This window comes from Rhipicephalus sanguineus, chromosome 11 (genome assembly GCF_013339695.2).
Source record: "Rhipicephalus sanguineus isolate Rsan-2018 chromosome 11, BIME_Rsan_1.4, whole genome shotgun sequence".
Classification (NCBI taxonomy): domain Eukaryota; kingdom Metazoa; phylum Arthropoda; class Arachnida; order Ixodida; family Ixodidae; genus Rhipicephalus; species Rhipicephalus sanguineus.
This window is the reverse complement of record NC_051186.1, coordinates 66663640-66677314: the sequence shown is the minus strand read 5'-3', so window position 1 is coordinate 66677314 and position 13675 is coordinate 66663640. Positions and strand designations below refer to the sequence as shown.

The 13675-nt window shown below is 46.7% G+C and overlaps 1 protein-coding gene across 4 annotated transcripts in view; it reads right to left on the bottom strand.

Moving 5' to 3' along the window:
* The window catches only part of LOC119375498 (solute carrier family 13 member 4), a 42958-nt gene that overhangs the window by 14827 nt on the left and 14456 nt on the right, over positions 1-13675 (bottom strand). For 3 of the 4 annotated variants that reach the window (XM_049420298.1, XM_037645684.2, XM_049420299.1), the window contains 3 exons: positions 11865-11981; positions 11645-11725; positions 5734-5841 (listed from right to left, as the gene is read on the bottom strand). In XM_049420298.1, coding sequence (XP_049276255.1) covers positions 5734-5841; positions 11645-11725; positions 11865-11981 — 306 coding nt within the window. The remainder of the gene's footprint in view (positions 1-5733; positions 5842-11644; positions 11726-11864; positions 11982-13675) is intronic. The other variant, XM_049420297.1, reaches the window with a different exon arrangement.

Here is a 13675-nt window from a genome sequence, read left to right as displayed (position 1 = left end):
CCGCTATTCACACTATTGACACTTATAGATCCGATTAGCTGGCGATTAGCAACAGTAAAAGAATTCAGGGAAGCCTAAACAACGAAAACAAATATATCTAAGTAAAATAGAAAAACGCTTCCACATCAAACACAGCTAATAAGTATAGAAACACGATACAGGAGGCACCCCTAAGAGCTAATAATAATTGTTGCGTTTTACGTCGAAAAACCACGATATTATTATGAAAGACGCTGTATGGAGGGCTCCGGAAATTTTTACCACCTGGGGTTCTAAAACCTACATATAAACAGACGGGGCTCTACCATTTTCCCTCCATCGAAATCCGGCTACCGCGACCTCCGGGCCAGCAGTCAAGCGCCATAAACACTGGACCACCGCGGCGGGTAACGGCTAATAGCTACGAAAATTAAATTCAGTGCCTATGGAAAATGGCGTAAAACGACTCTTTGGGACGCTCATGAGAAAAACAGAGCATTTGGTATAACAGTGCTTCTCGAATATCTTTGCGAACGTAATTATGATGGGGCCTAATAATTGATTTTATTATAATGCAAACTCAATTTTGCTATTTTACTTAGCAGTAAGCAGAATTATCGTTACTGTATACTCCAAGCGCGCCCAGATTATTATATTTTTTTTTCGCAACATCACCTTTACATAACAGTAAATTCAAGTGGAATATAAGTATGTAAAATTATATTCTACTTGAAGAAGAACAGCAGCAGAAATTACGCATGCAGGAAGTTAAAACTAGAAATGAAGCAGCTTGCCTTGGCAGTACGTTAAAGTTATGTTCCAGTAAGCAGACGGGCAGAAGAAAACAATATGGAGACATAGGCAATGTATGGGATGGAAAAGAAGGACAGCTAAGCAAAAACTTCTGCTAACAATCAAATTATGATTTTATAAACTCTTTGAATAAAAGAAAAACAGACGTACGCCAAGATAGCGTCTGTGAGTTGAATGCTTGTTCTGTTAAATCCAGCATCAGTACCGTTGGTGCTATAGCTGTTAGAATCTTATTTGCATATAAGTCAATCTCACTGCATGTAATGCAAGCTTACATCCACGATATCCTTCAAATCGCCGATGTGTGAAAGCCACGAGAGGCAAAACAACCCGCCATTCTTGCATTCTTCAGAATTCGTAACGAAGCATCACACCAGAGGAACTTCGATAATGACTTGACAGCGGCATCGGCATGTGTGTGAAAGACGCCGCACGCACTGCGGCATCAGTACGCGGCACAGGAGAGTGGCTAAGTGCCAAGTGTCACGGCACTGACAAAACTAAAAAAAAACTATTAAACAAAAATTCGGCTGGGCGCAGACGTTCGCGCGCTTGTCTGTCGAGACGACGCGAGCGCCGCCTCGTAACTCTGCTCAACCAATATATAGGGATCCTCAGGGATTATCGCCTATCCTCGATGGAAAACTATTCCGGAAAGATAAAATAATGTCACTGCCTTTAGCTTTATTCTGGTGCCTTAGTGGCAGCACTACGCTCGTCGGGACGAGAGAAGATAGAAGGCGCTTACAGAGTGTGATGAATCCCTGTAACTGCGTTCGTACATGAAGGATTCTAAAAAAATTGCGCCAGTCGATTGGCGAGGCAATAAACTTCTTTAATGAAGCCATTCGATGATTACTAAAAAAAGTGTTGCAGGGCCCCTTTAAAGAGTGAGATCGGATTGTAGGAAGGAGCAGATGCAATTTTATGGTTTAGCGACATGCCATTCCAAGTAAAACTCATCATGATGGCTCCACACAAACTTCGAAAAAATGCCGTTAGGTTTCATAGCTCTCGCTGACAATTTTTCGCATGCGATATTAAGCGAAAATTCTATTACACGTATCGCAAGGTCATTGATCGCGTCGCAATGACATTGAGCCATTGGAGGAGCGCAACGCAAAGCGCATCCGGTCGGTCTTGGCAAAGATATTTTCACTACAAATCTTTTCACGACGCCTTTAGTCTTCGTACGTGCATGATTTAAGCTTGCTGTTGACTAACAAACTGTCTCTTATAGCCGTAAAGATAAAGGTGTTAGGCAAGGGATGTTGAAACACCATTAGCGATGTAAATTTCATTATAGTGCACTCTGCTTACTCTCAGAGAGAAGACACATTCGAATAACAACTGTGGCGAGAACGATAGCCGGTCACGTACTCTTAGACTGCAAACTTACGCGTAGACTTCATCCGGTCGTTTAACCATTAGTGAGTCGCACGATGAATGAATCGTTCACTCTTGTTCTTAAAAGAATATTTCTTGTACAGCATACACATGTGTAAGAAACGTTTACAGGAATTCTGGGGAAAGCACAGCAGATTCTTCGTCAGAGCCAGCGTTACCATAGAGTGACACTGCTGTGTTACTCAGTGGTGTTACTAGACTAGCTAATCTTGTAGCGTTGGTCAGACCAGCCAAGAGCTTTAAAGCGAAGTTCCTCCGAGTTGCAGATTTGGGATAGCGGCGGCGGCATAGTTCGCGAAAAACCCGGCGCCGGTGGTCGTACAGAAATGTGGGGCGTAAACAAATTACACCATCTCCCGCTTAAAGGGGACCATCAGGCGATGCGAAGCCGGAGCACTTGCACGATCGCGTTCCGTTGGCGTTCATTGGCCATGCTACCGACCTCGCGTCGTGGAACGCGAAGAGGGACACTACGCGTGTCGTATCTTCCATCTAGCCTGGCCGTTAATTCTCACAGGGCGAGCGGGGAACGCGGTCGACAGGCGGGCGAGAGGGGGGCAGAGTAGGAGAGGAGAGAGAAGTTGAGGGGACGCGCATGCGCTCGAGCTCATCGCGGCGTTGCGCAGGAGAGAATTTCGGCATGTCTAGCCCGCGTTTCAGAGGAAGAGTGGAAAGGGGGAGAGGAGAGGGGATGTGGATAGGGGTATGGGAGAGGGTATGTGAGAGGGGGCGAGGGAGACGGGAGAGGGTATGTGGAGAGGGGGCGAGGGGGATGGGAGGGTATGTGGAGAGGGTAAGTGGAGAGGGTATGCGCATGCGCAGTAAGGGCGGTCACGCCGCACACCACCACCACCGGATTGAGCTCCGCCTTAAGATACTTCGCATCTAAAATAGGCCCTCGAAGGTGCTCCGGCCGCGTGCGTAATTGCGCTATTTTGAAATAACGGAAGCTCTCTCGATCGTGAGTTTTTTCGGCGATCGGTCGTTTCTCATGCGGAATTAAGTCTGATCTTTTATCGAGGTCACTACTCATTTGTAGTTGTCAAATTTCACTGCTGCCTTTCATTGACGCATTTCACAGTTTCACGCATGATTATCATTTCTTCCTGTAGCAAAAGTGTTGCGCTGCTGCTAAACACGTGGGTGAAGGTCCAATTCTCGGCATGGAGGAAGGAAACAGTTAGGAGGGAGCATTGTGCAATGCGAAAGAAAGAAAGAAAATTACTAAGTATGACACGCACACGCGTCAAGCTTTGCCTTATCCCATTTTTTCTATAGAGGAAAACCTCCAATTATTTTTTTTCTTTTTGTGACCCGTTCTTTCTGGGGCAGCTGACCATTCTCACACTATCTCTAGTGCTCGCGGTGCATTCGACAATCTCAACTACGTTATCCTCCTCTGATTAGACAAGTCGCAGCATGATTGGCCGCAACGTTATAAGTTCCAAGATATTTCGGGTATAGCGGGCGCGCCGTGCGCTGAGGAATAAAATGCACAGCACCGATAATGCAGTAACGCATGGTCCAAGCAGTCATGTATTTCTTGGTACCAAGGAGTCATTCTCGGTTTGCGTGCTGTCGGGGATAGTTTCGCACATATTTCGCACATAGTTTCGCATTGATCTTCGTTGCCAGAATCTCGGTAACAATGCAGGATTTCTAAAAAAAAAAAGAAGATACCACGAAAGTCCCTAATCCCTTTTACAAATATCTGACAACAATAAATTACATTTTTAACTCGAATCACGATTTGGTTTGTTCCATTTCCTGAAATTTAAGTGCAGTCTTACGACCGCTGCCGAATACCTCGTGCCTGTTTGAACGAACTGCGAGCGTTTTTGAGTTCGTCCAGCCGTAATATGCTGGAAACGCTGCCGTTTGCACCCACGCGCTGGGCAAGACTACGTCGCACACCAAAGCTTCTGTTGTCGACCCGTCTAAACAATCACTGCGTGTGGTACAGTGTGTCTGTAAGACATCACTGCTGAATCTTAAGTGCCACTTAGTATGGGAGATACACCAAGCCGATAGATACTCACAGCCAATGCACGAGACTATTTTACTTGCTTATGTGTTGGCCCATTGCTGAAACAAGCACAGATAAGGAAACGCACGTACGTACGTGCGCTTGCTCGGTCAATGGCGGATATTTCAAATCTTCAGAAAAAGGGAGGGGGGCGCTTGCTCGGAATTTTACGGTAGTGCTAGCGCGTCGTGTGAGGAGCCGCCATTGCACACCCGTCCTTTCTTTCGTTTCCGCCCAAGCTAGCCCTTTTCCTCTTTCACTTTGGAGACTGGGAAAGACTGAGCATGTACAGGGTCGAACGTATCTAAGGCTAACACCTCGTTAGTATTTAAGCAAGTGAAGCTAGAGCGTTTAATAACGCGATAGCGTTAAAGAGCTCGTTTCACAGAAATTCCGGTGTCGGCGTCGTTCGCTTCGAGCGAAAAAATCATCTTGTCCGTTACCTAAAAATCGAGAAAAATGCAAATAAAATAAATAATCAAAATATTTGGTTCGAGTGAGAATCGAACCCAAGCCGTCTGCTTGGCAAGCAGGTGTTCTACCACAGAGCGATGATATTGCTTGGAACTGCTTCGGTAAAAAAAAAAAAAACGCTATATGAATGCCATGCAGTGGAAGGAGTCTCCTTAACACATGTAATATTGCGTGGCAGAAGCGTAAGATCGCGCCAGGTGTCAATACATGTGAATTGCGCAACGAGTGGGTGTTTTAAAGGTCCGCCCATTACAAAGCGCTCAGACATATTGGATCATCATCAGCCGCAAGAGCATAAACAATGAGCAGCTGCGTAGGTTCGCGTGTTGCCTTACGGACGCGTAATGGGCCCATCGCTGGTTTGCAAAAGGAAGAATTATGGGGTAGTGGGCACTTATCAACTGTACTTGTAGTAGACATTCTAGGATAGTTTGAAACGTCGAATGTTACGCGCACAGTCGTTCGTTTCTTCACGGCACGGTTGAGGCATGCACCGAGAACCGAAGATAGGGTACCAGTTGAGAAGGCAATGCGCACGGGGCCCGATTACACTATCGTGTTCTACTCTTGAAGGCGAACCTCAAGCGTCCTCCAAGTTTTTCTACTTCACGACTGAAATGTTCGTTATATGACGTTAAATCATGGTGCCGATAAGCACAATAATATATATATATATATATATATATATATATATATATATTATATATATATATATATATATTTCTTTAATTATGTGCTAAACATCAGGTTCTGTGATCCTTGAATAATGATGGGGTGTTCACCTCAGATGTGGACAACCCTGTACGCAAGCATGCCGTCAAAGGAAGGCAGTGGCTGCAGTGAATACAGGTTCACTTGTGGAAACATTGCTTTCGACGGTTTCTAATCACTACGACCCACAACTGGGCCACCTCCACAGCACTCATGAAAGACAAAATATAATCTGTGCGAGTGTTATAAGTGGTCTTCAGCACATGATACAGAAGTATACCCGCGCAGACGGAGAGCTGACGAACGCTACATTTGCAACTCACTTGATTGACAGCTGCTCCTGGAGTCCGAACAGGCTGCTGACGCCGCTGATAGTGATGCAGCAAACGAACAGCAGGCCGAGCGCCGCCACCAGGATTCGTTCCTTACACCTGAGAACGTTGTTGTTTTTTCATTTTTTTTCGGTTTTCAGTTTGTTTCTTTTTGTTGTATAAAACATAAATGGTCACATAAGACAGAAGGAGGTCCCAGAGCACTTGGCTGAAGGGGGACCTTCTCTCAGAAAATGTGTGTTAGGATATATCTTATACGTACTACAGGTTTTCCCGCTCAGTTTAATCCAAGCGCCAGCCAATTTGGCTGGCGCTTGGATTAAATTGAGCGGGAAAACTTGTAGTAGACTACAGCAGTGTCGACAACGTGGAAGAAGTTATGCAAAGAAGATGTAACTGCAAATAGTCGGAATTAAGCAATTATATGTGCAACAATAACACTGTTTGAACGTGCATGTCAAAGAGTAAAAAAAAACAATCACCGTTGAAGCACCGCGTACGGATGGTTACAGCGAACCTGAAAAGTGCGGTCCCGGTGTTCGTCACGAACTGGGATCTATCGGTCTTCTGTCAATAAAAGCTTTGCGGGGCGTGTTGGTTCATAGTCTGGAATAGATTTGAGCGTAAAGAGACGGGACGCGAAAAGACAAGACGACTACACGAGCGCTCACTACCGATTAGTTTTATTCGGAAAAAAAACATGGAAATATAAGGCTCAGTACACTCCAGGCGCGCCTGCGCACACATCAAGTGAAATACACGGCAAAAGTTTGCCACAAATTGCGCTCAATCAACTCACACTCACTGTTGTGGCGTTTGATTTCTCTATCACCGCATTTAAAGGAGTACTCACACAAATTTTAGAATTTTTCGTGTCGTTACTCTTAATAGAAGTACTGGTGTCAAGAACACTAAAAAGTGTATCGTAGTTGTTTGGAACGCATTGAATATGTTTTTATTATTGCTTCCTTTAAAAAAACAAACTTGCGGTTTCGATATCTAGGGTGCGGTGTCACAGTGACGTGTATCACGGTCACGTGGGGGCCTGAACTCTTGACGTTCTTGCTGCACTCTGTAGTTTGTTGTTAGTTGTACGCGTTGCACGTAAACAGAGAAGGGTGAATTGACATCCAGAGGCTCCGACAGCAATTTCAGCCGCATGCAGGACGCAGTGTTCGCAAATCCGGCGAACTGTATCGACTCGTCATGATAATGTCCATTGCGGTGGGATTGTCTCGCAGATGCCGGGCGACGAGAACTTTAGAATCAAACTAAAATATGTTAGAAGTGTTTCCTGGCTCCGGTGTGTGGAGAGCCTTAACACTAAATGCCAAGGAAACAAAAAAAATAAATGTCCCTTTTGCGATGGCTCAAAATCGAGTCGGTACTCTTTTAACTTTTAAGAGATCTGTGCTTTAAACTTCGCGTTTGGTGGCGTTAGCTTAAAGGATATCAAAAACACCTAAAGGATTTTGTGGGGAGTGATTCTGCGGAGGGTATCATCCCTAGCTATATATGCTGACAAAACTTGAAGTGCAAGTGCGGAGACCCTTCGAGGCAGAGCATGCTGGCATTGCTGCTTCTTTATAGTTTCTGCGCACTCACGGACCGCCACATTTTCCCGCCACCTAGCCAGATAGAAAGGAACGCTACTCAGCTATATCAAAAAATCGAGATACACGGAAGGCGGTGTTGCACCGACGTCAAACTTGAAACGTCTGTCAAGTGCGTTCCGAGTCATACCTAACTTCCGTTATGTCACTTCCGGTCCGTCGCGCGACTTCGAGACAGATACTTCCGGTCTTAGATTCACCTCCAGTTTCCAAGCCCAGTCTTAGGCAGATTGCTTTGACAAGTCCCCGTTATGGCTTACTCGCAGTTTATTTTCGGTCTACCCTTCATGTCCTGCTCGATCCCGGCTAACGGAGGCGTTTACTCGACACAACTTGAATTCGGTCAGAATTTCAACATCGTGAAGGTGATCACCAAACACAGTAACATTCGGTGTTTGAAATGGGTTTGCGGGAGCGAAGTCTCGAAGTTCAACGCTCAAGGCAACACTTTGTGGTGCAATGCTCAAGGCGATTGCCCATATCTATCTCTCTGTCTGCAGCGTGTGCGTACATTTAATTAAAAGACGCATGGTCCTACTCTACGTGGGCTCTCAGACGACTCTTCTAAGACGGTACGAGACGTGGTGTAACATTTAGTGCGTTAACAACAGAATATAAAAGCAGATTTAAGTTTGTGTACCCTTCGAATCTAACAGGTTCCCCGACACCGTAAATCTTCAGTTCTCCCACACAGTTGTATACCCTGGGGGCCATTCAGGTAGTTCATTGTTCTCCCGTAGTAGACCACGTAGTACTCCAAATCGTATCCGTAAATTCTGATGGGGAAGAATATGAAGGGGTCTACATTACTGCTTCCCCATAGTCTTATACTACTTCATATCGTGCTCTTCATAGTCAAACACATACCTCTATGTCCGTCCGTATCTCGATTTGTCTATGTGGCTGAAGCATGTTTCGTGATTATCGCAAACATATATCTAGTGTTGCGTTGAATTGCTGCTTGTATTAGACATCTGTGACAATAAAATTTCCTGAACACAGGCTGTACTCGCATTCATCCCATATCTACATAAGGGACAGCTTACCACTCTCCCACGGTAGAGTACATAGTGCTCGAAATCGTCAGGCATTTGTCTGAACGCACGCCGAACGCTTTCCAAAACAAGCGGCGAATGGGCGCACCAACAACAGAACGAGAACCACTGCGGAATCGTGCGGCCTGATTCATCTCTTCCAGGCACGGCCGTGATGACAGCGTCAGTGCCATAAAGTCATCCCTGGGATTCGAATCATTGGTGTTCCGTCGGAAAATTGCAAGGCTGTACCTTTTCCGTCGGCTATACTATAACTTTTCAAGTGCATGGTAAACTTCTTAACCCCCCAACCCGTACATCTTTCCGCCTTTTTAACTCTTGCAGCATCCAGCGGTTGCACGGTTCAACGTCTTCCTTGAATCAATCGCTTTTGCCTATTGCCATGGTACAGTGAAACATTTTGCCAGAATATGTTGTCACCGAGCGTAACCTCATTATATTCAAACAGTTGCTTATTGATAACCTCAGGCAGCAATATTCATTTTGAACTTACACTCTTTCTTTTCTTGTTCAAACTGACTTTTTGTCTTGCATCTTCAAAACTGAGCTTCCCTTAGGCTTGTGCTCCGATGTTGTGACCCGATGTGTTTTATCTGTATTACTTCGTATGTGCCCTTCCCCCCTTTATTTAATACCCTGACGGGGCCTTTAAGGGAAAAATAAATTATGACGATGAAAAGGACAGACTAACAAGCTTCTGGAATTACGCTAAATATTATCAAAAGCAGAAGTGCAAATACTCGCCACCTCATCCTAAAATTAGTAGAGCCGTTTCCGGTGGATGGCGGAAGTTGCAAACAAGTACTTACACAAATCTACGGCACAATTGAAACACTGTTACCCCGAGATATACACGAACGACACATGTAGAATATGCCAGACAGAAAGAGCCACTCTCCAGCCTATTCTATCGGAGTGTGTGGCACACAGAAAGCCAGAAGCAGTCTCTCCAGGGGATTTGCGGGCGCGGTGGCAGACCGCGCTGTACAACTCAGGTATCCAGCAGTAAATGTGGGCTACCCAGCGAGCCCGTGAGACGGCAAAGGGCACAAGGTCTCCAAGCTGCCTTCTAGGTGGTCCGGGCCCGCACCAGCAAGTCGCCGGATTCTGTTTAAATAAAGTTATTCCACCACCAGATCTCTTTGAGGGACAGTTAACCTCTGTCCCATAGTATATATACTACACGTACTACTCTAAACCGTCTCCCTCTTTACAGAGAAGCTGACTTTGCGGACTCTGTGACGGTGTCGTTCACGTACGTTAAAACGGGTCGCGTGACCAGAGGAAAGGAAGAGACTCGTGAGAGGGGAAAGGGAAGAAGGTCAAGTGACCGACCGCTGCGTAACCACATCTCTACGCAAGCGGAGAGGGCGAGTGACCACGTGGGCCACTGGCGAATTACGAGCGTGTCTGCAGGGGTCGTTCTCGCTCCGACGTTGTCATGATCGTTGAGCGACCGCAGTGCGCCCGAGACGCCGAGAGGTAGCGACGAGACGACGGCGATGACGCTGCCGGTCGTTTCGCCGGTGACAACACGAGGAGGAGAGACGCTTATCAGGCGCCAGCTAAGAGCACGGGTGTCGGTAGGGGTTGGGTGTGCAAAAGGGGCCACTTGCACCCCCCACCCCCCGCCTAAGAACACCTGCAAATACCCTCCACCCAAGCCACATCAGCGCTCCCCTTCCCCCCACTGCGATGCAACACGGGTTTGTACCCCACAAGACAAAATCCTGCCGGCGCCTACGGCTAGGGAGATTATGAAATAAGTGTAATGCCTGACGCAAGGGGCGACAGCTTAGCTGTCCGATGGTTTTGACGGTGTGGAACTGGCTGGATTTTTTTAAAGCGAGTATTTCTATGTGAAGCTACCTGGGTTTTTGCTGACCGCGGCTGTCAGCTGTTGCTGCTGCGTCATGCCGAGCAAGGACGACTTCGATAAGCTACGAAACGAAGCTTCGTTGTCTGTAGATTAGACAGGGCACGTTGGATCTGAGCGCACACGACACAGTGCAGTAAAACGTCGGTGATACCAATCTTGTGGGGTTATCAAAAATATTCGCATCATCCGAAATTTGTATCACCAGAAAACGAGGAAAATTAGTATGCGACAAAAGTAAATTGGCACACGCTTTGATTTAGTGTTTCTCAGGGCCGCAGCGACGTCGAGACCAGCTCTGAATGTTTGCCAGTAAAGTTTTTAGACGTCAGCGATCATACTTGTACTCGTAAATATACGGTGCATGCGCGCGTGTGTAATTAATGAACGAGACGTGTTGTGCTCCGTGACCGCTAGTAGCCCCTTCCTAATCTTACTACGCTTTTCTGCGTGATACCAGAGTACTGCAACGAAAGTTATTTAAAAGCGCTTTGCACACGATAGAAGTCAAGCTCCTTTGCCAAGGCCGTCCGCTTCGTCTCTTGGGGTCTTCGTCCACCTTTGATGGGACTTCATGACGGACCCGCAGCCCAAGTTTCAGTCTTGTTTCATAGAACGTCTGATTGCGCGGCAATAGCTTACATCGACATGGAAGGCAAGTGTTAACACAGTACGAAAACGCTGCTGCCTCGAGCACAGGAGCACGAATCAACGCGTCGGGAAAAAAAAGCGCGACGTCAACGTCATCTGTAACCTAAACGCGAAGTCGCCTAAAGGCCTCCAAGATTCTCGCGCACTATCTCGGAGCCAACGACGCCCCGTTGATGGTCGCGCAGCGCGCATGCCCGCGCTCGCGCGTGACTGCCGCGTCTTCCGCGACAGCGCGGGCAGCACCTGTTCGTACCTGTGCGCTAGCGCACGTTCGTATCAAACGTCGCGGGGTGCAAATATGTTCGCAACAACCGTACTCCAATACATTGCAGGCTAATAGGCCTTGGCCGGGACCACAGAAAAATTCGTATCACTCCGAAATTCGTACAAGCCGTGATCGTATCACCGAGGTTTTACTGTATACTCCGTGCACCGATGAGGAGGCCCTTTCGAAAGAGGAGCCGGAGAAAGCCTTGTCCGAGTCGAATACGTTCAGCTGCTTCCAGAGCATTTGAATGAGTCAATGATGGCCAGTATTTTACCATCACTCTGCCACACTCCCTACTCAATAGTCCATAGTGACTATTAGCGCAACAAGACGACAAATGTTGTTACGGATAAACACCAACTAGCCCTTCATGGCATGGTGTTAAGCACAGATAGTATAGCTCTACAAAATACGCTCAAAACAAAAAGAGTTCACTTACGTAAGCTTGCCCAGGAACTTTCGTTTCTTCCTGATGATTTCGGTGATGACGTTCAGGGTGTCGTTGTCTTCCTGGATATCGCTAAATGAATGAAACACAAGGAAAGGTACGGGCAATGTAATGTTTGTACTGGAGCACTGGGATGTTGTAAGCGTAATTTACTTAAGCGTAAGCGTGCAAAGAACACGCGTAAGGCATACCGTTCACGCAGGACACTTACTAGGACCGCAGGAACAGGAAGTAGGTGATGAAGGCGCAGAGCAGGACGGACACGGTGGCCACGGGAAGACCAAGCAGCGTCCACGACAGCGCAGTCACGGCGTCGTAGCCATACGTGCTGTGGGGAAGCCATATAAGAAAACGACTCACACATCCGCTTCTCCGCGCATTTTAAAGAGAGAGCGTTAAAGAGCCCGTTTTGCAGAAAATACGGTGTCGGCGTCGTCGGTTGTGAGCGAAAAATCAGCGTTGTCCGTGAGCGAATATTCGAAGTTGAAGCTAATAAATACATAAAAAATCTCCGGTTCGACTAGGAATCGAACCCATGACTTCAGCGCGGCAAGCAGGTGTTCCACCACAGAGCCAGTGCTTGAAACTATAGGAAGCCAGTAATTAGAAGACGACTTACAAACAACCACTAATCTAAGTTTTTTTTTTTTTTCGTGGTGAGTGGTTGCAGCGAAAATTTAGACGCACTGACGAAGGAAAAAAACACGAAGACACTGCTGACCAACAAGTGGCTTTTATTGAAACCCTTTGCAGGATTATAGGTGTGGCTATCTACAGTTAAAAACTGGGGGCCACAGATTAGAAAGGTTTAAACAACATTAAAAAGGTTGGGTCACTTGTCATGAAGGTAGTCGGCTTCTTTCTGTGACAGCACAATTGATGGGGCACTGATACGAAGCTGTGCCCTTCGTTTTAATGGCGATAGCCTCTATAATTACACGAGCGTCCATGGCCTTCCTTTTGGCAATCACCTCAGTGCTGTCAAAGAGTATTTGGCACCCAGAAGTCCGACAATGGGCTGAAAGGTGACCTGTGATTGCGCATGCCTGAACATTGCTCGCGTGCTTCCTTGCTGCCCTATGTACACGGAACCACATGACAGTGGTATGCTGTATACTACGCCCTGGTCACATGGCACGTACTTCATCCTGTGCTTCACCTCGCATCGAGTTTCCACCTTGTCATTGTTGACGCGCCTGCACATCATGTGTACTTTCAGTTGAGCAGAACTTACCACCTGTATGCCTTGGCGCTTAGCTATCTTTTTCAGGTTGTGGCTAAGACCATGCACATAGGAACTCAACGAAACCTAGATGTGACCCCGAAAAAGAAACCCTAATAATCTTCAATGAGGCCTGTCCGGACTTCACCAACACAGTCCAGAAGCCTTCAGAAGACGGACCTCGTCTTGACATTCGAGCCTGAACAGTGTATGTTGGAGATATGAACGCAGGTTAAGCCAGCGCCTCCTCCCGTCAGACTCATGTCACTCAAATAATGTCACCAGGGGACTGGCGTTCTCGGCTCTATATTAGCGGCCTTAGGGAAGTCGTGCCCACATTAAATAGGACACAGTTTCCAGCGTCACGCCACAAGGCTACAAGATGCTGGCTATTCAACCCATACATCATCATAGCCGTAAGCTTCTCCGTGAGTTATGGCTTTGATCGTCCCCCTCAGTCTACGTATATTCATGTGCTAATATTAAATACGCAATTATTTTTAGTGCGTAACGTTGTCCTTGCATATAAGACACTTCATGTGAGTTTTAGCGAGGACAGTTTTCCTTACTGAGAGAGTTACCACGTGATCACCGTGGCGGGTCGACCACGGCTCAAGATAACGTGCGTGCCCCTGTGATCAAGGCAATTCCACAAAAAGTGCGCGAACATCTGTGCTGTATTTTACAAGATTTTCGGGCAAATCTTCCGAAACACCCGGTATACCCTGGAGGAAAAAAAAAAAAACTAGGAGGGAGCGTCACGTGACAAACTTGAAGCCCAGTCCTTAAGAAATGAAACA